This window comes from Acinonyx jubatus, chromosome B3, assembly GCF_027475565.1.
Source record: "Acinonyx jubatus isolate Ajub_Pintada_27869175 chromosome B3, VMU_Ajub_asm_v1.0, whole genome shotgun sequence".
Classification (NCBI taxonomy): Eukaryota; Metazoa; Chordata; class Mammalia; order Carnivora; family Felidae; genus Acinonyx; species Acinonyx jubatus.
This window is the reverse complement of record NC_069386.1, coordinates 93,188,589-93,215,952: the sequence shown is the minus strand read 5'-3', so window position 1 is coordinate 93,215,952 and position 27,364 is coordinate 93,188,589. Positions and strand designations below refer to the sequence as shown.

General features: G+C 35.1%; 1 protein-coding gene across 3 annotated transcripts in view; it reads left to right on the top strand.

Annotated features, from left to right (window-relative positions):
* The window catches only part of MDGA2 (MAM domain containing glycosylphosphatidylinositol anchor 2), an 846,425-nt gene that overhangs the window by 698,937 nt on the left and 120,124 nt on the right, over positions 1 to 27,364 (top strand). For all 3 annotated transcript variants that reach the window (XR_003422473.2, XM_053224436.1, XM_027065661.2), the window contains exon 9: positions 26,162 to 26,431. Coding sequence is in view for 2 of the 3 variants with exons in the window: in XM_053224436.1 (XP_053080411.1) it covers positions 26,162 to 26,431 (270 nt within the window). In the remaining variant the exon portion in view is untranslated. The remainder of the gene's footprint in view (positions 1 to 26,161; positions 26,432 to 27,364) is intronic.

Here is a 27,364-nt window from a genome sequence, read left to right as displayed (position 1 = left end):
GTTGTTTTTGGTAACATAAGTAAAGAAGCAAGCCTGAGGATGTAGAGGCTAGTTAGCAGGACTTTCATGAGTTGGAAATCTGATTTGAGATGTTTAGTGGAATCATGAAAAATACCTTGACGTGTCTTTGATTATTTATTACAATACCTGTATTATTACTAATATATTTATAGCCTTATATTTACTCTTGTTAATAATAGTGATACTAATAATTTTGTACTAGTAATAAATTAATATTCAGACTAGTTTTATTGAACATCACAGTGTGTATTGTGAAGGTAGCATTTTGCTGGTTGAAGAAGAGAATTAATCAAAATTCTCATACTCTCTTCTCTGTTTTGAATGGCATGCATAACAAATTTAATGTTAGTGTCAGCTGTAGCTGAAACTAATTCTTTTCCATGTGTGGGGTGCCAAAAAAGTCAGCATTTGAACTTTGTGAACTTTTGAACTTACGAACTTTTCAGCACATTGATGTTACTGAAAATAAGGCCTGCAACCAGGAAAATATTGAAATTCATCCCTACACAGCAAAGGGAGACTGAACAAATTAAAGGAGCACTCAGATGTATGACTTAATTTTTAAATCTCCACTGACACTTTGGGATATCTCAACTTTTGGTAGGAATATTTTTCTAAGTTTATTTTGAGAGAGAGAGAAAGAGAGGGAGAGAGAGAAAACAAGTGGGGGAAGCGCAGAGAGAAAGGGGGACAAAGGAACCAAAGAGAACTTGGTACTGACAGCAGAGAGCCCTGGGGTGGGGGTGGGGGAGGCTTGAACTCAAGAACCCAGAGATCATGACCTGAGCCAAAGTCACATGCTTAACTGACTGAGCCACCCAGGCACCCCTGGTAGGAATATTTTGATGGTGCTCCTCTGGAAGCACATTTAAAGAGATTAATATTATTTTCTTAATGTTTGTTTATTTCTGAGAGAGAGAATGAGCTGTTAGCACAGAGCCCCATGCAGGGCTCAAACTTGTGAATTGCGAGATCATGACCTGAGCCAAAGTTGGAAGCTTAACTGACTGAGCCACCCAGGTGCCCCATAAAGAAATAATTTTCTTAATAGAAATTCTTGTTGATAGAAAAAAGTCAATTTAATATTACCTTAATTCAAATTTATTAATCATAAAACACAACTGTGAAATAAATTATAGGAAACTTCGTGGAAAAATTCAAAATAATATGATCATTTGGCAAAATACATTCATTAGATAAAGATTAATGACAGATATTCTGTAAAGAAATTGAATAAGGTACATGATTATATACTCAAAATAATTATTCTACTTATTTTAATATTCCTTTAATATAATTTTACAATATTTCTTTAGGAATGTATAAGGATATGTGCTGTATTTTTAAAAAAATAGTTTGGGGAAGGAGTGCCTGGGTGGCTTAGTCGGTTGAGCGTCTGATTTTGGCTTAGGTCATGATCTCGCAGTTTGTGAGTTTGAGCCCCGCGTCAGGCTCTGTGGTGACAGCTCAGAGCCTGGAGCCTGCTTTGGATTCTGTGTCTCCCTCTCTCTGCCCCTTCCCCACTCATGTTCTGTCTCTCTCTGTCTCTCAAAAAATGAATAAATGTTAAAAAAAATTAAAAAAAAGTTTTGCGGCACCTGGGTGGTTCAGTTGGTTAAGTATTCAACTTCTACTCAGGTCATGATGTCACAGTTTGTGTGTTCAAGCCCCGCATCGGGCTCTGTGCTGACAGGTCAGAGCCTGGAGCCTGCTTCAGATTCTGTGTCTCCCTTTCTCTCTGCCCCTCCCTCACACACACTCTGTCTCTCTCTCTCAAAAATAAATAAACATTTTTAAAAAAATTTAATAATCATTTTGAATTAGTGTTTTAAAGAAACGAATTTTTAATTCTATCAATATATTAAAACTAATTTGTAAGCCCATAAATAAATATTCCAAAAATCGTATACATTTAATAAATTGTGGAGCTCTTGCACAATATTTGGAAGATTAATTGCATGGTTCTTGAGAGTCTGACATAACTGGAATACAGTGTCCAAAAGGACATTTAATTTTTAGGTGATGTTCAAATACTTTTGAATGAATGAATGCATGAATCTAGTTTGATACCTATCAAATATTACTCAATTTCTGACACCAGGCTGCACTGAAAAATCATACCCTCCTATTCGTCACTGTTGTCAATGTACTTTTGGGTTTGCCACCTCTTTGATTTTGTTGACAGAATCGTTCACTTCTGTGTCAGTCCAAATCTTTGAGTTAACTGAGGCCCAGGTACTTTACGTGAAAGTTCAAGAAGGGGACAATGCCCAGGTGTTCAGTCTTAGCATCTTCCCACAGTAAATGATACTTTCCTGCAATTTTTGTGGCTCCTTTCTCTCTGTGCACTCAGAAGATTGTTTAAAAACCAGCTAATGAAAACTTAAATGACTCTATCCTCCAGTGATGCTCTTCTCCTGTGACAACTTAGAGCCTTAAGTCTTTATGCCATTCATTTCACACCCACCACTTGACATTTTTTAAGCTCTAGTAAACTTATCCATTATATTTAAATATTCACATATTTATAACTTGTCTTCCCCAACTACATCACAAGCTCTGGGAGGACAGGGACTTTGTTTTATTTCCCACAGTGCCGAACACACTGATTTGCATATAGCAGTTTTAAAGGGCATACATACTTATATTTCTCATTTCTTATCTTCTAGTTAAGACTCCAGGTTTCTTAAAAGAAAAAAAAATGTCTTTCATGGTGCTTCCGATAATTCCTCATCTTAATAGATATTTATTCATTTACAAAAATAGTTTTTCAAGGAAAAACTATAAAGGCTTTTAAAACCAGAGATGGTCAGAACTTTCAGAATCTGAAATACAGACATTTTACAAAGTCAAACATGGTGTCTGAATTAAATGTGTTTACATTCCAATCAATGCATCTATGTACAGAAAGTCTAGGAAAGGGCCTATTTTGCAAACTCAGTATTTAATATAAATGTACAAATACCAAAAGACATCCCAAAATGTATGAATGGAGATATAAATACTGTCTTACAGCTCTGAATCATTCTTAAGGAAAGATTTAGCACTTTTTAATAGGGCTTCTGTAACATTTCTCTATGTTTGCAAATGCAGCAACTATGACTTGGCAGAAGCAATGAAAGCATTTCTTCCTCTGTTACCAACAATAATCCCAGAAGTTGAAGCTTCATATTTAGAGTTCCTTGATATACAAGAATTTACACCATATTAAAAGGTGCTCTGCTTCTTCTGTCATTACTGCTATGTGAAATATAGTGAAACAATATGTGTTTTTTTAGGTTGTTATTAACTATTTTGAAGTATATATTGAAAGCATCCACTATAGAGCCCTGAAATTAATGTCAGGAGTGTAACATGTGGCTGTCTAAATCACTACCTATAGCCCCTATGGCTACATAAATGATATTTAATGTACTTCTTGACAAGCATCTACAACAGTCTTCACTTATCCACAGGGGATACATTCCAAGACCCCCAGTGAATGCCTGAAACCATGGATGGTACCACAATGCTCTTTCCTCATCATAGTTACCTATGATGAAGTTTAGTTTATAAAATGTAAAAAAAAATAGTGACTAATAATAAAATAAAACAATCATAACAATATACTGAAATAAAAGCTACATGAATGTGATCTCTCCCTCCTCTCTCTCTCTCTCTGTCCCTCTTTCTCTCAAAAAAACTATCTTGTTATACTGCACTCACCCTTCTTGTGATGATGTGAAATAATAAAATGTCAGTGTGGTGAGATGAAGTGAGGTGAGTGACACAGGCCTTGTGATTTAACCTTAGGCCACTATCATTCTTTTGTCTGTCTTTGTGTCAGAAGGAGGATCATATCCTTCAGAATACTGCAAGTAACAGAAACTGTAGAAAGTAAAAACCACAGACAAGAGGGGCCTGCTGTATGCTAAATGTTTTCATCAAATGCTAGTAAATTAAGAAGCCATTTTTGATGCCCAAATTAGAATGATATATTAATTTAAGTATATTCTGGACATGAGTGGTTCTTAACAATCTTTTTCATCAGAGTGTTTTATCTTTGTTATGATAAAGGAGACAAGTCAATTAAAACGGTGTATCTTATTTGCATATTGAAACTACAACTATATTTGATGATACAGTTTTTAGCCACTGGAATTATAATCATTTTGGTTTTATTTTCTTACTTTGTTTTGTTGTTTTTTGTTGAAAATATTTTATGTATAAATATATAGTACATGAAGAATGTCTTCAACCTTCAAAGAAGGTAAGATAACTAAAGTATCTACTAAATGTAAAAACACTGTTTGAAGGAAATCATAAGCCAAGAGCAAAACTAAAAACAGTGCAACTTCTCCTCACTAATGTCTTTGGTGTTGGAGACCATTTTTTATAACTCTTTACTACCAAGACTAAAGCATCACCTCATCTGCTTTTGGCCTAAGATTAGGCTTCATTTTTCAAGGATATCAATTTTCAAGGATAATTCTTTTTCTGAGTCCCCCTCTATTTTTGAAGTTTTCTCTATATACTAAGTTCACTATCATGTTAATGATTTATATTATTTAAATATCTGATTTGTAAAAGGTGAATGAACTCACATTTCATTTGTCAAAGTAGGTGTCAATTTCCTTAAGTAAAACCCTATGATTTAAGGAGAGAAATCAACATATGAAATGGCTAGGTATAATGGACTTCCAGATAGAAAATGCAGTGTTCTAAATATATTTTTATTAGACTAACTTGTTTCATGTTTTACCAAATTGGGGCTATACAGAGTTAACCATTTCTTCTTCCTTAAAAATGCAGAATTTCCACTCTGGAGTACCTTCACTCTTTCTTTGTTTCCTTCATTTTTGCCAAAATCTGTTGCATAAACTGTGCTCTTACTTTGCCTTCTGCTTACTTCACTTTCTTATCCCCAATGCCGCATCTTCTTTACTAACACATGTGCCAGAGCGACATATAGGTCATATCTACAAATGAATCCCAAGCAGGCTCCTCACTATCCACTATTCTCCTCAGCTACAAATCCACATCTCTTATTCTTGTACCATATTTTTGTACCAGATCCACAACAATATTTAACAATTTTCAATTTTAATTTATTCAAAGTTTCATTTTCTGTGTCAGAACCATTGTTTTATAGATCTCTCAATTTACCTACAATCCTATCAGAAACTGAGCATTCTCTTGGGAAATTAAGTTATCCCCTCCTGAACTTGTAACTAAATATAAAATATAAGCTCTTGCCCAGAATGTTGGGGAATTGTCTTTGTGGAATGATTGCTTATTTTCAGTTTTATTTTAAACTAAATTAATTATGCAACAGGGCTTTTATAGCATGAATCAATTTTTAAAACACGAGGACAGTTATATGACGTCATAGCCTATAGTCTAGATTCGAAACGTCAAATTTAGTCACTTGTTCCTCATTTACTATGCATTGTAAATCAGACATCGGCACAAATTGTGGGTATTGCAATTTCATTTTCTGAGAAGGTTGTTCTGCTTAATTGGACTTCCTGGTTGACTTAGAATTAATTAAAAGGTTAGTTTTATTGAGATGATCCTTACCGTGTATGTTTCAGAAATCCTGCTTGCATTAATGAACACAAAGGACAGAAAGGGTTGAGGTATTGAGCATTTAATGTCTTGCAGTTCTTCTGCTTCTTATCTCAAATATTGTTTGACTTTGTTACTATGTATGAGTCAATTTTCCAGCTTTTATGGAAGTATTTTAGTTTTGAAACCAGTTTCTTGAGTTATATGGACACACAATTAAGTTCGAAGAAGCTGTAAAGGAAAGTCAGAATAGATTTGAGGGCTGATTTCATCAATGAAAATATCCAAATGATTAGATCAAATGTATTATTGAAAAGTTCCTTGGATTATCCAGAGTTGGTTTATTCTTCACTTTCTTTTAGGTATAGAAACAGTATGACTAAATGATAAATAGTGTCTATTAATCTTATAAGGCAAAGCTCCCATAAAACAGTTATGAGTACAGACTACTATACTTTTGTTATGAGAAAAGAATTGCAGTGGTTCTATACATTATCCAGTATGTGTCTTATATCAATAATACAAATACACAAGTATTTTCAATAGTATGACAATTTAATAATTTAACTCCAAAATTGTATCTTGCACACAAAACTCGTAGAGATGTGAAGTAATGGTTACCAACAGTCTCAAAATGTTTGTGGAGAAAAGTGAACACTAATTTTATAAAGCGTTTCACCCAATCTTTGGTGTAGCTTTGCTGCTAATTGTTTACAAATGATATAGACAATTTAGTTTTTAAATTACATTTCCCTATATTGACAACTTCTGAAGTAGATGATCATTATGCTAAAGACTGGTTTATAATTTGCTTTTGACACTGCTTCCTCAAGTTACTATGTTGGAAAGAACATGGACTTTGAAGTCTGTCACCTGGAATGTGTGGGATGCTCGAGAATGTAACTTCCCAGATGTATTATATGTAAAATGGAGACAATAATATATACTATAAAAGATTGTCGTAAGGAGGGGTGCCTGGGTGGCTCAGTCAGGTAAGCATCCAGGTCTTGACTTTGGCTCAGGTCACGATCTCACAGTTTGTGGGATCACACCCTGCATCCGGCTCTGTGATGACAGTGAGGAGCCTGCTTGGGATTCTCTCTCTTTCTTCCTCTGTCTCTTCCCCCCCGCACATCACATGTGTTCACTCTTGTGCGCGCGCTCTCTCTCTCTCTCAAAATAAAAAAGTTAAAAAAGAAAGATTATTGTAAGGATTGAATTAAGTCTTAAGTATGTGTAATGTGCTTGCTCATCCATACAGAGTAGATTAATCTTAAAAGTGTTTCAATCCCCACCTTTAATATACACTTAGCCAGAACCTACAAACTTCTCAATATCTTTTTCTCAGTTTATCCTTTTTTGTATCCTCACTGCTGAATACATTTGGCCTATTTTAAGACTTGGTTGGCAATTGTCTTTTTCTTTCTGACACCAAATAACTAGTGTGTTTTCCAACACCAATTCTCTGATTCCTCAAAACCTTTAGGTGTCCAAAGTTGAATTCAATTCCAGCACTAACTGCCTGGAGTTAGTGAAGATACCACAAGTCAAAGGGCTCAGTCTTGCAAGATTACCTGCACTTCAGACACCAGTAATAATTCCATGTTGCCACCTGTACTTCTAACCAACCAGCTGTAAATTTTAGAGTTCCCATGACCTCCTCCCTCCCAATTTAGATAATTTGCTATAATGACTCATAGAACTCAGGAAAACGCTTTCCTTAAATTTACCAGTGTATTATGAAGGCTGTATCTCAGATACAGCCAAGTGTAAGAGATACATAGGGCAAGATTAGGGGTGCAAGTGTAGGGTAATGGAAAGCTTTCCTTGCTCTCTGCAAGTGCACCACTCTCCCAGCACTTCAATATGTTTCCCTACCTGGAAGCTCTCCAAACACCATTGTTGAGGTTTGTTGTTTTTTTTTTTTTTAATTTTATTTTTTATTGTTTAATTTACATCCAAATTAGTTAGCATATACTGCAACAATGATTTCAGGAGTAGACTCCTTAGTGCCCCTTACCCATTTAGCCCATCCCTCCTCCCACAACCCCTCCGGTAAACCTCAGTTTGTTCTCCATATTTATGAGTCTCTTCTGTTTTGTTCCGCTCCCGTTTTTATATTATTTTGTTTCCCTTATGCTTATGTACCCCTTCCCTTATGCTCATCTGTTTTGTCTATTAAGTCTTCATATGAGTGAAGTCATATGATTTTTGTCTTTCTCTGACTAATTTCACTCAGCATTACACCCTCTGGTTCCATCCACGTTGTTGCAAATGGCAAGATTTCATTCTTTTGGATTGCCGAGTAATACTCCATTGTGTACATATACCACTTCTTCTTTATCCATTCATCCATCGATGGACATTTGGGCTCTTTCCATACTTTGGCTATTGTTGATAGTGCTGCTATAAACATGGGGGTGTATGTGTCCCATTGAAACAGCACACCTATATCCCTTGGATAAATGACTAGTAGTACAATTGCTGGGTTGTAGGGTAGTTCTCTTTTTAGTTTTTTGAGGAACTTCCATCCTGTTTCCCAGAGTGGTTGCACCAGCTTGCATTCCCACCAACAATGCAAAAGAGATCATCTTTCTCTGCATCCTTGCCAACATCTATTGTTGCCTGAGTTGTTAATGTTAGCCATTCTGACACGTGTGAGGTGGTATCTCATTGTGGTTTTCATTCCTATTTCCCTGATGGTGAGTGATGTTGAGCATTTTTTTCATGTGTCGGTTGGCCATCTGGATGTCTTCTTTGGAGAAGTGTCTATTCATGTCTTCTTGCTGCGGCCAAGGTCAAAGAGGTTTTTGCCTGCTTTGTCCTCGAGGATTTTGATGGCTTCCTGTCTTACATTGAGGTCTTTCATGCATTTTGAGTTTATTTTTGTGTCTGGTGTAAGAAAGTGGTCCAGGTTCATTCTTCTGCAGTCGCTGTCCAGTTTTACCAGCACTACTTGCTGAAGAGACTGTCTTTATTCCATTGGATATTCTTTCCTGCTTTGTCAAAGATTAGTTGGCCATATGTTTGTGGGCCCATTTCTGGGTTCTCTGTTCTGTTCCATTGATCTGAGTCTGTTCTCGTATCAGTACCATACTGTCTTGATGATTACAGCTTTGTAGTACAGCTTGAAGTTTAGGATTGTGATGCCTCCTGCTTTGGTTTTCTTTTTCAAAATCGCTTTGGCTATTTGGGGTCTTTTCTGGTTCCATACACATTTTAGGATTATTTATTCTAGCTCGCTGAAGAATGATGGTGTTATTTTGATAAGGATTCCATTGAATATGTAGATTGCTTTGGGTAGTACTGACATTTTAACATTGTTCCTCCTATCCAGGAGCATGGAATCTTTTTCCATTTTTTTGTGACTTCTTCAATTTCTTTCATAAGCTTTCTATAGTTTCAGTGTATGGATTTTTCACCTCTTTGGTTAGATTTATTCCTGGGTATTTTATGATTTTTGGTGCAACTGTAATTGGATCGATTCCTTGATTTCTCTTTCTGTCGCTTCATTGTTGGTATGTAGGAATGCAACTGATTTCTGTGCATTGATTTTATATCCTACAACTTTTCTGAATTCATGAATCAGTTCTAGCAGTTTATTGGTGGAATCTTTTGGGTTTTCCATATACAGTATCATGTCATCTGTGAGGAGTGAAAGTTTGACGTCCTCCTTGGCCGATTGGGATGCCGTTTATTTCTTTGTGTCGTCTGATTGCAGAGGTTAAGACTTCCAATACTGTGTTGAATAACAGTGGTGAGAGTGGACATCCCTGTCTTATTCCTGACCTTAGGGGGAAAGTTCTCAGTTTTTCCCCATTGAGGATTATATTAGCGTTGGGTCATTCATATATGGCTTTTATGATCTCGAGTTATGCTCCTTCATTCCCTACCTTCTTGAGGGTTTTTATCAAGAAAGGATGTTGTATTTTGCCAAATGCTTTCTCTGCATCTTTTGAGAGGATCCTATGGTTCTTGTCCTTTCTTTTATTAATGTGATGAATCACGTTAATTGTTTTGCAGATATTGAACTAGCCCTGCATCCCGGGTATAAATCCCACTTCGTCGTGGTGAATACTTTTTTTAATGTATTGTTGGATCCAGTTGGCTAATATCTTGTTGAGGACTTTTGCATCCATGTTCATCAGGGAAATTGGTCTATAGTTCTCCTATATAGTGGGGTTTCTGTCTGGTTTTGGAATCAAGGTAATGCTGGCTTCCTAGAAAGAGTTTGGAAGTTTTCTTTCCATTTCTATTTTTTGGAACACCTTCAAGAGAATAGGTATTAACTCTTTCTTAAATGTTTGGTAGAATTCCCCTGGAAAGCCATCTGTCCCTGGACTCTTGTTTTTTGGCAGGTTTTTGATCACTAAGTCAATTTCCTTCCTGGTTATGGGTCTGTACAAATTTTCTATTTCTTCCTGTTTCAGTTTTGGTAGTGTGTATGTTTCTAGGAATTTGTCCGTTTCTTCCAGATTGCCCATTTTATTGGCATATAATTTCACATAATATTCTCTTTTTATTGTTTTTATTTTTGCTGTGTTGGTTGTGATCTCTCCTCTTTCAATCTTGATTTTATTATTCTGGGTCCTTTCCTTTTTCTTTTTGATCAAACTAGCTAGGGGTTTATCAGTTTTGTTAATTCTTTCAAAGAACCAGCTTCTGGTTTCATTGATCTGTTCTACTGTTTTTTTGGCTTCTATTGCATTAATTTCAGCTCTAGTCTTTATTATTTCCTGTCCTCTGCTGGCTTTGAGTTTTATTTGCTGTTCTTTTTCCACCTCCTTAAGGCATAAAGTTAGGTTGTGTGTCTGAGATCTTTCTTCCTTCTTCAGGAAGGCCTGGATTGCTATATACTTTCCTTTTATGACCATTTTGCTGCCTCCCAGAGGTTTTGGGTTGTGGTGTTGTCATTTTCATGGACTTCCATATACTTTTTAATTTCCTCTTTAACTTCTTGGTTAACCCATTCATTCTTTAGTAGAATGTTCTTCAGTCTCCAAGTATTTGTTACCTTTCCAAATTCTTTCTTGTGGTTGATTTCGAGTTTCATAGCGTTGTGGTATGAAAATATGCATGGTATGATCTCGATCTTTTTGTACTTACTTAGGGCTGATTTGTGTCCCAGTATATGGTCTATTCTGGAGAACGTTCCATGTGCACTGGAGAAGAATGTATATTCTGCTGCTTTAGGATAAAAGTTCTGAATATATCTGTTAAGTCCATCTGGTCCAGTGTGTCATTCAAAGCCATTGTCTCCTGGGGCACCTGGGTGGCTCAGTTGGTTAAGTGGCCGACTTTGGCTCAGGTCATGATCTCACGGTCCTTGAATTCGAGCCCCGCGTCGGGCTCTGTGCTGACAGCTCAGAGCCTGGAGCCTGTTTCAGATTCTGTGTCTGCCTCTCTCTGACCCTCCCCTGTTCATGCTCTGTCTCTCTCTCTGTCTCAAAAATAAATAAACGTTAAAAAAAAATAATTAAAAAAAAAGCCATTGTCTCCTTGTTGATTTTTTGATTAGATGATGTTTCCATTGCTGTGAGTGGGGTGTTGAAGTCTCCTACTATTATGATATTACTATCAATGAGTTTTTTTATGTTTTTGATTGTTTTATATATTTGGGTCCTTCCACATTTGGTGCATAAATGTTTACAATTTTTAAGTCTTTTTGGTCTATAGACCCCTTGATTAGGATATAATACCCTTCTGCATCTCTTGATACAGTCTTTATTTTAAAGTCTAGATTGTCTGACATAAGTATGGCTACTCCAGCTTTCCTTTGTTGACCATTAGCATGATAGATGGTTCTCCATCCCCTTATTTTCAATGAAGGTATCTTTAGGGCTAAAGTGGGTCTCTTGTAAACAGCATGTAGATGGATCTTGTTTTCTAATCCATTCTGTTACCCTATGTCTTTGACTAGAGCTTTGGGTCCATTGACCTTTAGAGTGAGTACTGAAAGATATGAATTTATTGCCATTATGATGCTTTTAGAGTTGGGAGTTTCTGTTGGTGTTCTCTGGTCCTTTCTAATCTTTGTTGCTTTTGGTATTTATATATATATATATATATATATATATATATATATATATATTATATATATATATATATATAATATATATATTTAATAAATATAAATATATATTTAAATATATAAATAATATATAAATATATATATTTTTTCATCTTCTCTCCCCTCAGAGTCCCCTTAAAATTTATTGCAGGGCTGGTTTAGTGGTCACAAACTCATTTAGTTTTTGTTTGGGAAAGTTTTTAGCTGTCCTTCTATTTTGAATGACAGCTTTGCTGGATAAAGAATTCTTGGCTGCATATTTTTCTGATTCAGCACATTGAATATACCCTGCCACTCCTTTCTGGCCTCAAGTTTCTGTGGATAGGTCTGCTGCAAACCTGATCTGTCTTCCTTTGTAGGTTAGGGACTTTTTTTCACTTGCTGCATTCATGATTCTCTCCTTGCCTGAGTATTTTGTGAATTTGACTATGATATGCCTCGTTGATGGTCGTTTTTTTTTTTTATTGAATCTAATGGAGGTCCTCTGTGCTTCCTGGATGTTGGTGTCTGTGTCTTTCTCCAGGTTAGGAGTTCTCTGCTATGATTTGCTCACGTAATCCTTCTACCCCTATTTCTGTCTCTTCCTCTTCTGGGACCTCTATGCTTCTGATGTTGTTCCTTTTTAATGAGTCACTGATTTCTTTCATTCTTAAATCTTAAATTCTCTTTTGCCTTCGTCTCCCTGTTTTTTTCTGCTTCATTATTCTGTATAAGTTTGCCCTCTATATCGCCGATTCTCTGTTCTGCCTCATCCATCCTTACTGCATCCATCTGTGATTGCAGCTCAGTTATAGCATTTTTAATTTCATTCTGGCTACTTTTTAGTTCTTTTATCTATGCAGAGAGGGATTCTAATCTATTTTCAACTCCAGCTAGTATTCTTATTATTGTCTAAATTCTGGTTCAGACATCTTGCTTATATCTGTATTGGTTAAATCCCTGGCTGTCGTTTCTTTGTGCTCTTTCTTTTGGAGAGAATTCCTTCATTTTGTCATTTGGAGGGTGAAAAGGAATTAATGAGGTAGAAAAATTAAAATAAAAAATTAAGATTAAAAAAATATTAAAATTAAAAAACTAAAAACACACCCACACACACAAATCGAATAAGTGGTGCTAGATCTTAGGTGTGTTTTGGTCTGGGTGTTGAAAGTGGTTTGACAGATTAGAGAAAAAAAGGTGGGGGGAAGAAAAAAAAATCTTTTGAGAATTTGAAAAAATGAATACACTGAAGTAGACTAAAATGAGATGGTGGGAGTAAAATAGAATTTGAAAAAGTGTAAATAAAAGCAAAAAATATAGTAAAAAAATAAAATATTTTTAATAAAAATTAAAAATAAAAATGATTTTTTTCTTTTTTTGTATTCAAGATTAAGAAAAGAACCAAAAAAAGAAAAAGAGAAAAAGAGAAAAAAAGCAAAAAAAAGAAATCATTCGAAATTTTGAAAAAGTGAATACACTGTAGTAGACTAAAATAAAATGATTGAAGTAAAATAGAATTTGAAAAAATTTACATAAAAGCAAAAAATGTAGTAAAAACATTAAAGAAAAATATTTTAATAGAAATTGAAAGTAAAAATGAAGTTTTTCTCTTTCTGCATTCAAGAATAACAAAAGAAACAGAAAAGAGAAAAAAGAAAAAAAAGGAAATCGTTTGAAAATTTGAAAAAGTGAATACACTAAAGTAGACTAAACATGATGGAAGTAAAATAGAATTTGAAACAATTTACACAAAAGTAAAAAATATAGTAAAAAATTAAAGAAAAATATTTTTAATAAAAAGTGAAAATAAAAATTAATTTTTTCTCTTTCTGTATTCAAGAAAAAGAAGTGTAAAAGAGAAAAAAAATAAAGAAAATTGAATAGATGGACCTGCTAACAGATTGAAGTAGGACTGAAATTACTTCATTTTCTCCTAGAAGTAAGACTAAATAGTGCTTTATAGTCTATAAGTAGGTGGTGAGACTTGTGTTCTTGAAGAGCCAGGTTGGCCAAGCTGGGCGGGGCTCAGTGTAAGTGCTCCGTTCTCCACTAGATGGCGCTGCTAGCCGACTGGGGTGGAGCATTGTGGTGCTGAAAGATGCGTATGCGCATGTGCGGGAGCAGTGAAAAATGGCGTCACACAGGTACTCAGCCTCTGGTTTCAGAATTCTCTTCTCCCGGATTAGCAATTGCGCACCCATCCTCTGTCTTCAGCTTTCATCCATTCCCCCACTTTTTCACTTTCCGTGACCAGGCCCCAGGCAGTACCTCTCTCCTGAGTTTTGTCTCAGATGCGGCTGTTTTCCCTGGCCCCTTACTTCTGAGGGACTGCGGCTTTGACCCGTTCTGCCCTTTTGCGGGAGAGTCTCACCGAGCAGTGGCCGAATGAGCAATGGCCAAAGGCCGGCTGCACCCAGGAACGCTTGCTGGACCCTGCTGCTGCCGGTGCCCCGAGACTGCGTCCAGGTGCCAGCCTGCCCCCAAAAAGTTCGCGAGATAGTGTAGCAGCAGCTTTTCAGTGATTATGGAAAAATCACAACACACATCTGGCACCAGGCTTCACCCTTAATGACCTTGTTCTAGCACCAACAAATGTGGCCGTTTTCTGGGGTCTGCTGGGACTGGGTGGCTTCAACAGTTTCTACCAAATGCCCTTCCAGCAGTGGAACCTCTTCTCTCCGTGTGGCCTGAGAACGTCCCGGACCCCACTCTGCTCCTGGGGATTCGCCCTTCCCACCAGAGCACCACCAGGTATTGAGCTGCAAAGTTGCAGCCTTTGCGCTCCCCTTGTTTACAGTCTTAATGGAATGTAACCCTCTCCTTTCTCCTTTCTCCCTTTTTAGTTAAGTCCCTGCGGCTGTTTCCAATTTTCCACTTTCTCTCCAGCTGCTTTTAGGGAGGAGTGCTTTTCCCGTATTCTTCCCCCCCCCCCATCTCTGTCCTCTCTTCCCGCAAAACACCTCCCTTCCTGCAGATTTTTGCTCCCAAGTTCACTTGTCCGTGCTGCGTACCTGCTAAATTCTGTGGTTCAGGTTGTGCAGATTGTTGTGTTAATCCTCCAATCAGTTTTCTAGGTGTGTAGGATGGTTAATGTTGGTCTGGCTGTATTTCATGGACGGGAAACACACAAAAAATTTTCATGCTGTTTTGCCATCTTCTGTTTTCCCATTGTTGAGGTATTTTTATTGGAACTTTCATTACACAGGCATAATTGATTAAATCATTGGCCAGTGGTACTTGAACTGAATCTCTAAACTCCATCCTCTCTTCCTTCCCTGGAGATTAGGGGGTGGAATGAAATGTTCCAAACTTAAAATCAAGGCTTGATCTTTCTGGAAATATCACATCCCAAAGCTCTAGGGGCCAGCCAGAATCACTTCATTAGCATAAGTTTCCTATGGTTAAAAGGGGCTTGTCATAAATAACAAAAGGCATTCTTATTACTCAGGAAATTCCAAGAGTTTTGGGAGCCCTGTTCTAGGAATCAAGAACTAAGATGAAATCTATATTTCCCATTACACTATAGCAATTAATAAGTTATTGCCTTATAAAAACTAATATATTACTTGCTCATTTTAAATTGTGCTTACTTACATATATTAAGATATTATTTTTATACTGAGATTGTAACTTGCATGTTAACAGGAGCCATTTTTTATTCATTTTTGTTTAATCCCCTAGTATATCATCTTGTACCCAGGAGTATCTATGAATTCTCTAAGTATTTATGTGTTTGATTGATGCAAATAATATAGGGATCTTTTGAATACATATCCTTATAGGAACATAATGCTTAGAGAAATCACATGGTAATGTCTAAACGGCTGACATTTTGAAGGTAAATTGGCTTTGGTTCAAATATGCTTAGTGTTTCTCAGTGCATAAAGAGGTTACTCACAGTCATCTCTGAATTTCAAAGTCCTCACCAGTAAGATGGGTATAATTGCAAGACCATGAAAAGGTTTGAGAGAAAGGCACGCACACACACACACACACACAGTTTGTCGTACACTAAAAGTAGCAATTTCACTATTTTGATTGAACAATAGAAGAATATATTTCACTGACTTAACATTCAAACTCCTGGATTTTCCTATCTAAGTATTGGATTTATTATTATTATTATTATTATTATTATTATTGACAGCACAGTTTCCCCATATCTCTTTTAACAAAGAAAAGCAAAGAACAGACAGGTGTTTCATTGGACAGATATTTGACTTGAGAAGAAATGATCCTAATGTGTACATGTTTAGTAGTGACCTAAGAGTTACATAATTAGGATCATACCTACACTGAAGTTCACCAAACAGGTGACTATTTAACTATAGATAACTATAGTTAAACTATCTTTTAACTATAGATAAACTATACATACTTAACATTCATAGTCTGATACTCCCTTAAAGACTTAAAAAGGGCTATATCAACATTTTTTAATACTAGCTTGAAATTTTTTGTTATATATTTAAATGTCTTTTATTATTTCTGTAAATTAAAAGTATTACTTTGTTTACATTTCTGGTGTTCATGAGAACCTGGACATTTTTTAAGAAATAGAGGCAAAGTTTTATTTATACACAATATTGCAAGAAATCATGGACTTATCTCTGATTCCCTTACTAAGAAATAGATACTAATACACATTTCTCTATAATTGAGTGTTTTCACAGGTTCCTCTTTCCAAATAAGTTAGACCCTTGTATTTTGATTTAAAGATTTAGAACCATTCATACTCAGAACACTTCCCAGACATCTGGAACCAGTAGGTACAAGAATAGTAAATGCTAAAAACCTAATTAATTGCGAGTACTTTCTCCTTAACAACTTTATTCCAATCAAAATCCTTAATAACTTTAAAAGGTTATACCTTTACCTCCAGACAGCTAATATTCTACATGCACTCATCATATCTATTAATACATGGGTAGTACAGAAATTTGTTTACATGAAGTACTTTGTTATATACACTACAATTTCAGTCTGGTTTGAAATCTATCATTAACATTTTTTCTTTAACCTAGCAGTTTTGTTGTAATACTTTTATGCTTTCCACAAAACATGGTTTCCATTTTTGACTTACACAAGTTTGTACATGTGAATAGGCCAACGTCTGTTTTAATTGATAACTTCAGTAACCAATATTTCCGCGGGAAATGCTGAGAGAGAGACCCAAATCGTGATAAATTGGTAGTATTTGTAATTGGAAAGAATGAAGCAGACGTTGTAGTTATGAGCCTACTCTCTGGAGTCAGAGTGCTTTGTTTGAATACTTATTCTGCTAATTTTTAGCTGGGTGACTTTACTTAACTTTTCTGTACCTCACTGTCTTCTATAAAAATGAGTACTACTATAAAAAGATAAACCATGTGAATATATTAACGCAGTACCTAGAATTTAGTAAATATGCAATATCAACATATATAATTATTTTTATTATCATCATCCTTTAGTATATATGTAGGGAGATGGTTTTACAAGTAAACTTTTTAAATTTTTTTAACATTTTATTTATTTTTGAGAGAGACAGAGACAGAGTGCGAGTGGGGGAGGGGCAGAGAGAGAGGGAGTCACAGAATCTGAAGCAGTCTCCAGGCTCCAAGCTGTCAGCACAGAGCCGGATGTGGGGTTCGAACTCACGGACTGTGAGATCATGACCTGAGCCGAAGTCGGACACTCAACCGACTGAGCCGCTTAGGTGCCCCTGACAAGTAAACTTTTGAACCAGATAATATAATAGTGTATTTTTAGACTATAATGGTATAATTTTAGAATCATTTGTTCAGTTGGAAAAAAAAACACAATTACCTATTTATTTCTCCTAAGGAATCTTCCTTAAGTGGATTTTTTTTCTCACAATATCTTTTTATTTCAGTTTCTTAAAATTAAATACTTCATAATAAAGCATACTGAATAACTCTTACACCATGAAATGCTGATTTTATCAGAATAGTGAACTTTAACTTTTTGACACCTGAAGCTTTCTTTCATCATATTTAAAGTTTTCACACAACACCATTTAATCCTAACTGTGAAGGTCTGTTCTTCTCACTGGTTATTCCAAGGAATGAAATGCTGAGTTCATTAATAGCCAGTGGGCTTAAAGTGAACCTTATATCACAGAAGTTTTCCACAGGCAAACGTGACTTATAATGAGTTTGCTTAGTTTCACATTTTATCACTTATTTTGAGGTTAGGGAATCACCCTGGAACCCAACATGTTTGGGCAGTCTATTAAATAGCAGTAATGATTACTTTCATTTAGGGATGCTTTCCAACTCGGACTCTACTGAACTCTATGAAAACACACTGAAGAGATTTAACCCAACACTATCAGGTGTTTTTATAGGCTGTTAATAAATGAGTTGACTGAATTTTCTAGGTTTGGATGAATGACACATTCACATAGAGTGAAAGTCTAAAAAATCCATTATTTGAAATAATCTAATAGGTCAGATATAGTCAAAGAATTCCCACAGAAAATCATTCATAGGAAAAGTAAATATATATTTTAGGATATTGGCCTGGTGAGTATAATTAGTTACATTTTGACCTTTGCCATTTAAAAACAAATTTATAAGAAGAAAGATAAGCAGTTGCAAACACTGTTAGACAGATACACATACAATGAGAGTAAATGTGTATTCACTTAACATAATTGCATTTGACTCTAGTATCATTAATCTCTACTTCACTTCAGCATTTCATTCCAATGAACATAATACTGAGCTTCTAATCACTCCAAATTTTCAACAAATTCTGTTTATTGACTACAGCTTTCTCGTTTCCTGATTCCGTTGTTCTCAGTGTACTTGTTTTTAAGGTTTTCAAGCGTCCTAGTAATTCAGTCTATTGATTGACTTCCCCTATTAGTTTCCTTCTGAATCATTTCCTTCTGGAACCAACTTAGATCCCAGGATCTGTTGCTTAAACTGTGTTCTCACCATTGCCCTGTCCACTTGTCCTTTTGCCTCACTCTACCAGGTCTCCACTCATATTATCAAACTGCTTAATTTTGAAGGCTCTGAGACTTTTGTATCAATTATCTGTTATTATGAAGCAAATACTTAGGAGCTCAAAATAATCATATTTTATTATATCTATTTAATCTTTGGCAAGTCAGGAATTTGAAGAGAGCTTGCCTGGGCTATTCCTCTGTTTCATGTGGATTGTGGTATTATCTGGGTCACCTGATGGTATTTTGCAGGTGGCTGGGCTGGTCTGGAAGGTACAAGATGACCTCCCATATCTGGAACCTTGGTGGGGATGGCTGAGCTTAATTCTACCCTCTTGAGATGGTCTCTTTAGTAGGGTAGTTGGACTTATTTCATGGGTCAGGGCTCCCAGAATAAGTATTTTAAGAGATAAAAAGTGAAATTCCCAGTCTCCTGTGGTCCAGGCCTAGAAAATGATGTAGCATTACTTTTGCTCTATTCTATTGGTCACAGTAAGCACAGAATCTACGCAGATTTAACAAAGTAGACATAGAACCCATGCTGAATAAGTATTGAAGACTTTGTGAACATCTTTACTCTTTTACATCATTTATTCATTCATTCTTTCTTTTATGTATTCAGTAATGATCTGGCACTAGCTATAATGCTGAGTACTTGATGGATACAGAGAAGATACAATGATGGGGAGTTTTAAGTCCCATTATAATGGAACTTATATGAACTAGATATGAACAAATGGTGTTACTATGCAGGAAACAAATACATTGATTGCTAACCATGTATTGGTAACAGTAGGAGAAATATTTTACTAATTGGTAGCCCAGGATAGGCTTTCTAAAGAAGTAAAATATAAACAATGACCATCAGAGAGCAATAGAAAGAGTGAAGGAAAGAACATCTTCAGAAGAAAGAATAAAGCCCAGAATCCAGAAAGTGCTTGTCATGCAGGAACAGGAAGGAAACCTGTTTCTGAACACAATGATTAAGATAAGAATGATTGAGAATATTGTCAGAGCCAGAACTTGCAGGACTTTGTAAGCCTGATTGACAAGTAGGGGCAAATCAATAAAGTGTTCTAAGGAGGAGAATAACAAGAGCTGATTTCTCTTGTAAAAGAACATCTGGCCAATATCAGAGAAATAGTAGAAGGTCAAAATCGGAAGCACAATGGCCTTATAGAAGGCTATTGGAGGACATTTGCAGTAGTCTATGTAAGAGGTAATAGTAGTGGTAGTAAAGATTGGGAGAAATGTATAACCTCTGGATATATTTTGAAAGTAGAATGAATAGATAATTATGTTTTCTAATCATAGACAACCCTATTGAACAAACAGATGTCATTCCTGATGTCTACTATTTAACCATAAAAACTGCAACACACATTATATATACTCCACAGAAAATGCTTTTGCTATAATTATTTATGACATCAGACTTGTCAAAAACAATATATATTTTCAATCTAAACTCATATATTGCTAATATTTGGAACATTTTTTTTGCTTTATGTTCTTTGAACGTCCAAAGCCTTTAATTTTTTGTAACACAACTCTCTGGATCCATATATCTCTTTGCTTATTTATATTTATTCTCCTCTAGGAGCTTTTACTTTTCTCTAACCCCAGAAGTGATTATATTCAGGACTAAATCCAAATTTGGCTTTTTATTTGTCTTTGTTTAGCTTATTTTGAATTATCTCAATAAAACCAGAGCTTTCAGTTAAGTCAGCATTTTGAGCTTTAGATCTGTATTTCCATTTGACTAATAGAGACATGTGATTCTGGGCATATAATAGACAAAATATTCCTCAAAATCCTTCCAGTGTAGGGACCCCTGGGTAGCTCAGTCGGTTGAGTATCCAACCTTGATTTTGGCTCTGGTCCTGTTCCCACAGTTGTGAGATTGAGCCCGGCATCCACTTCTGTGCTGGGCGTGGAGTCTGCTTAAGATTTTCTCTGTCCCTCTCCCTCTGTCCTTCTTCCACTTGCTCTCTCTCTCTTAAAAAAAAAAAAAAATTCTTCTAATGCAAACAATCAAAAAATGCTGCAAAATTTCTAAAAAAATATTATTGAAAGTATTAAAATGTTTATTTTAAAAATACAATGTCAAATTTATAAGAAAGCAGGACAATGAGGCTAATCTTGCCCCAAGGGCATTTGCTGATGTGGGAGAATTTAAGCTTCAGTTTTGATGACATTTCTAGTCGATTACAATCTAACCAGAGTATTTCCTGGAGAAAAGTTCTACCCATAGAAGTTGGAACTCGAAGGACTATATCCATAGGATAAGAGTAAAGTAGGCGTAAACCCAGTCTACATATTCCTATTCCCGAGTGAGTGCAAAGAAACGTGTCTTTGAAGTGAGCAGGGTAAGGGTGATGTGGGATCACACTCTGTACATTATAATCACAACTTGCCTCTTTGGAGGATTTTTAATGAAAATTCATATCACTTGGGTGATTAAAATAAAACCTCAAGCAATGAACCTAGATTAATGTGATCCTAGACATTGATATCAGTAGTTGCCTATAGACACATATCTCTCTAGAGGAAGAAATCATCATCTTAGATATTTAAAAATTCCCATATTTTTACAGGACATTGAAGAGCATAGAGTCAAAATTAACCGAGAATACACAGCAACAAAATACCATCAGAGAAAACAAACAAAAAACATCTTGAAAGCCATATAGAAATATCAGACAGTATAAAATAATTACTTTGTTTAAAGAAATAAGAGACAAATCTTACTACATTTGCAAGTAATGGAAAAGTATAAAAGTAGTGGCATAACAGGTATACAAAAAAACTATGCAGAACATTTATAAATGAAAGCTAGATTATTTTAAATAAAAAAAAAACAAATTAACAACTCAGGCAATAACAGATGTTGGCAAGGATGCAGAGAAAGCATGCCAGTGGGAAAGAAACTGGTGCAGCCACTCTGGAAAACAGTATGGAGGTTCCTCAAAAAATTGAAAATAGAACTACCCTATGACCCAGCAATTGCATTACTAGGTATTTATCCAAAAGATACAAAAATGCTGATTCTAAGGGGCACATGCACCCCAGTGTTTATAGCAGCAGTATTGTCAATAGCCAAAGTATAGAAAGAACTCAAATCTCCATTGACTGATGAATGGATAAAGAAGATGTGGTATACAGAAACAATGTAATATTACTTGGCTATAAAAATAATGAAATCTTGCCATTTTAACAATGGGGATAGAACTAGAGTGTATCATGCTAAGCAAAATAATTTATTCAAAGAAAGGCAGGTATCATGTGATTTCACTCATAGGTTGAATTTAAGAAACAAAACAGATGACCATAGGGGAAAGGAAGCAAAAATAAAAACAGAGAGACAAACCATAAGAGACTCTTAAAAACAGAAAACGAACTGAGGGTTGTTGGTGGGGTGTTGGGTAGGGTGATGGGCTAAATGAGTAATGGTCATTAGGGAAAGCACTTGCTGGGATAAGCACTGGGTGTTGTATGTAAGTAATGAATTACTAAATTCTACTCCTGAAATCATCATCACACTATATGTTAACTAACTGGGATATAAATAAATAAATAAACAAACACAAACATTAAAATAATAATAAAAACATAATGGATGGGTATATCAGATTAAGTAGAACTGAAGAAAGAATTAGTGCTCAGAAGAATTTATTCAAAATGCAATGCAGAAAAAGCAAGAAAGAGAAAAGTTGGAAGAGGGATTAAAGACATGGAAGACTGAATGAATGAAAAAGACCTTCAAGTAAGGATAGAAAGAAAAAAACACAGGTATAATTTAAGAAATGACAATTTTCCAGAAATTTCTTAGGTGAAATATGCCAAACTGAAATCAACAGATTTAAAAATCCCAGCAGGTCCCAAACTTTTAGGTACAAAGAATATCCACTTAAAATCATTATATTGAAGCTATCAAATATCAAAGGTAAAAACATTTTGAATGTACCTGGAGGAAACAAAAACAAGAACTTTAAAGTGTGAGACTTTAAGCTTACTTGTCTATAGCAGTAAAAGCCATCTGAAGACAGTAGAACTATATCCTAATATGCTAAAAGAAAATCAGTGCCACCCTCTAATCCTATTATGTAAAAGGAAAATATCTTTTAAGAATAAGGCTAAAAATATATTTTCAGAAAATCGAGACCAGAAAGGTCATTAAAGATAATTCTAAATGATGTACTTGAGGCAAAATTTGGAAAATGATCATGGAATTTTAAGGTATATAGTGAAAGAATGAATTAAAGGCAAATGAGCCAGCATATATCTGAATAATTCTAAAAATTAGTGCAGATATAAAATTATAATGTTCAATTGTTTTTAAAAAAAGAGAGAATTAAAATTAGTAGCAGCAAAAGGGTTGGAATAATCATGTAGTCCATAAATCTAAAAGAAAGAAAAAAGACCACAAAACAAATAGGAAGTACAAAACAGTTACATTTGTTGAGTACATCTGTACTCAAATGTATCAGTAGTCAGTAAATGTAAACAAAGTGTTAATTGCTGTGGGTAAAATTGAAATATTGCTAAGGTTTCTTGAAAAAATAGAATATAACTACATGCTGTTTAAAGGAGACACTTGTAAAATATAAGGATAATGGAACTCTAAAAGTATGGAAAAGACAGCTTGCAACTACTAACTAAGCAATGTCAGAGTAAGTATTAATTGAGACAAAATAGTTTTAAGTAATACAACCTTAATAGAGATAAAGGAGGTTGTTTCAAAATGATAAAACCTTCAGTTTACCAATAAAATAAAGCAATTTTAAATTTGTATGTACTTAATAGCGTGGCCTCAAAATATGTAAAGCAGGGGCGCCCGGGCAGCTCGGTTGAGCCTCCAACTTTGGCTTAGGTCATGATTTCATGGTTCTTGAGTTAAGCCCCAAGTTGGGCTCTGTGCTGACAACTCAGAGCCTGGAGTCCACTCAGGTTCTGTGTCTCCCGGTCTCTCTGCCCCTCCCCCCCTCATGTTCTGTCTCTCTGTCTCCCAAAAAATAAATGAATAAATAAATAAACATTAAAAAATATGTAGAGCAAAATGTAGAGAAAACTATAAGAAAAAATTTTAAACTATTGCCATTTTAGAAGAGCTTAACACTCTTCTAAATTAATCCAAGTAGAACAAATAGGGTAAAAGCCCAATAACTATGTAGATGATTTGGATAACTCATTTGTCAGACTTGACCCAACAAACAGTTCCACATCACACTCCTAAACTTCAGACTATTCCTTCTTTGCAGGCATACACAGAACAAAAATTAGTCATATATTGGGCTATAACTCAGGCTTCAACAAATTTCAGAAGATTGAAAACACATGGACTATTTTCTCTGACCATGATCCAATTAAGCAAAAATCAGAACAAAGAGATAATAAAACATAACCCATATATATTTGGAAATGAAGAAACAGTTGCCTACTTGGTATCCCTACTGTCTGACTAGCAGGTGCACAAGTTCAACATGTCCACCGTACCCTAAACTACCCCTCCTGTTTTCTCTGTCTTCGTCACTGACACCGTATCCACCTCATTGTCTAAGGCATCATTTGTGGTTTCATTGACATTGCCTTAGTTCAGACTTTCAGCAATGATGTTCTCATTTTCTCTGTAACTAGACTCTTTCCTTTGAGTATGCTCCTCCTATCTGCCCAAACATTCTTTCTAAAAGATCAGTTTAGTCATATAAAACCTTCATTTAAAAAATTTTAAATGGACCTTGAGGGTTTATGCTAAGTGAAATAAGTCAAACAGAGAAAAGCAGATACCATATGATTCCAGTTATATGTGAAATCTAACAAAAGAAACAAATGAACAAAACAGAAACAGACTCCTCGTAGATAACAAAAAACAACCTGGTGTTTGCCACAGGAAAAGGTGGTGGGGGTTGGATGAAATAGATGAAAGGGATTAACAGGTACAATAGAAAAAAAATTAATGAGCCTCACCACTAACAAGATGAAATCCAAACTCCATAACATGATATTCAGAAATTCTTGACTAGAGTCCCTTCCTTTCTTTCCATCTTTATTTCCTCTGAAGCACTCATGTACCCTTTGTTCACCAGCTATGCCAATTCATTTATACTTCTCTGAACACCACCTCCTCTCTACTTTCTCTTTACCTTTTGCACATATTAATCTCCTTACCTGGGATGATTGATTACCAACCTCACCATTTCCTATATATCCTGGAAGACACAGCTCGAGTATCACATTCCTTGAGATGCCTTGCCTGGTGAATCCTCATAGTGTTATTCACTTCTTTACTTTCTACCCTAGAATTGTTTTTTGTACTTCAGTTTTGTAAATCAGCTATTTAAATAGCTGCCTGTTGTGTTAAATCATAAATTTCATGCAGACAGGAATTTTTTTCATTCATTAAAAAAAATTAGCACTTATGTAGGAAGAGCTCAAAAATTGAATTTATGAATAAAACTAGAACAGTGAGATAGTTTAAATATATTTGTTGAGAGAAGCAAGAAGGATGAGTCAACAGATTGGCAATGAGAAGGGACAGCGATAGTACAAAAAAGTATTGGAATAACATGTAAAGAATATTGGAGGGTGAACTTAGTGCCTTTAGGCAGTCTTAAAACCTTTTAGCATCTTGAAGGAAGGGATGCCAAAAAGAGTTGTATGGCTTCTATACTACACAAGAGAGTATGTACGGCTCTATACTACTCAGGAGAGTATCATATACATCTAGTCAAGGATGTGATAGTGCTGTGCAGTGCAATCCTGAGTGGTCACAGACAGTTTATTTGATTAAATGAATCCTGTCCTTAGTGCCTAGGAAGTAATTGTTATTTACTATAACCATTGGGAGTCATGAGGTAAAGGATTATAATTTGCATACTCTATATAATGAGAAATGTATGTATGAAAAACTTTTCAGAAATCTTTCCATCAAAAACAAAAAAGTTAGGTATCTAATGTAGCAAGTTTTAATTATATGGAAAAAATCACAATTAAGGCAGATAAATTCATCATTGCAGTGAGTTAGAAACCTCATCCACCTGTGTTATAATTTGCAAAGTTTGCTTAAGGTTTACCCATGAATATTATGAATTTTAGTCAAATGTGTTCAGACCAAATAATTTAGAACATAAATTTATAAACTTAGGCTACCTACTTTATTAAATAATAGGTAGTTCAGAAGCCAAACTGGGAATAATTAGAATTCACTGACTTGAACCAATGACTTCGTCTGTTTCAAAGTCTCATGCTAATTTGGAGACTGCATTTTACACCTACAACATCATTTGGTTGCTGGCAGTATAAACATAGTCATGATGGTTTGTTCTGGGAAGTAGCTAAAAAAAAAAAAATGAACTCAGCTACTTTCACCTGCAAATGATATTTCAAGGCAGTGAATCTCATTCACTGCCCACAGTCAGTAAATGATGTTTCCCATTTCCCATCCCAAGCTAAAATTCCTGGTGTTGCTCTCCACCCACCTCTTACTCCTTGTTGCTAGATGTGTTCTTAAAAATAGCTTCTTAGAATAAGAATAGTCTTTGGCTCATTGCACACCACATGTTTTATCTGTTTTAACATCTCTTCTGCAGATCCTCCTGCTGTGGAACCAGCGTTCCTGGAAATTCGGCAAGGACAAGACCGAAGTGTTACTATGAGCTGCCGGGTCCTGAGAGCCTATCCAATACGGGTGCTGACCTATGAATGGCGCTTGGGCAATAAATTATTACGGACGGGTCAGTTTGACTCTCAAGAGTATACAGAATACCCAGTGAAGAGTCTTTCCAATGAAAACTATGGGGTTTATAATTGTAGCATCATTAATGAAGCTGGAGCTGGGAGATGCAGCTTTCTTGTTACAGGTAAGATTCAGAATACTTTTGCCTTTCATATATTTTTGATCAAGGGATTGTAGGCTTTGTCACTATACGAATTTAAAGCATTTTTCAAATCCATGAAGCATACTATGAGCAGTTTGACTATCATAGTTAGAGCTACTCATTTCTTTTCAAGGTGTTTGTTTTAGTAGTTAAGACAGTTTATATGCCTATAAAATTAGAAGTTTATGTGAATTCAAGTAGATTTGGTGAAGAGTTTGGTTATTTTGAGTGTTTAAGTAATAAAGTGACAAATCTTAACAAGGTTTTTTTAGATCACATTGCAAATATTAATACTAATATATATTTTCTTCTGCAAGTCTAAAATTTCTTGTTAACCAAGACTTGCTTTGGTTTTCTTAATAGTAGAGTGTTTTCTTCCTATTATTATTTATTTACTAACGATGAATCTTAATTTTGGCGAATCTTAATTTTGTCCTTGGCTTACCATTGGTTCACCGATATTCAGAGGGAAAGCAATAAAGTTGTATCTGGCATATAATAAATTTTTAGAAAGACGTATCAATCAAAACTTTTTCGTGCTATATCTTTCAATGTATTAAGAGAAATATTAACTCTATTAAGTCTTATGTAAATATTTAAATTATTTTATATCCTATATACTAATAAATTTGTATAATTTTTGAGCTATGGGTTAGGCATACATTAAAAGGATATATTCCTTTTATTCTTTTTCAGTATTATTTAATTCTAGGGAAAGTTAGTCATAATAGTTGGAATGTTTATGCTAGTAAAAAATGAAAGAGTAAATTGTTTATTACCTGAAAATCATTGTAAATGTTTCAAACTTAGTGAAATCTTGTTTATTGGTAATGTAAATTTTTATTGATAAGTTCTTACCAATAAGAAAATTTTCTAGACATGAATCACCTTGACATATTTTTGGTTCCTGAAATA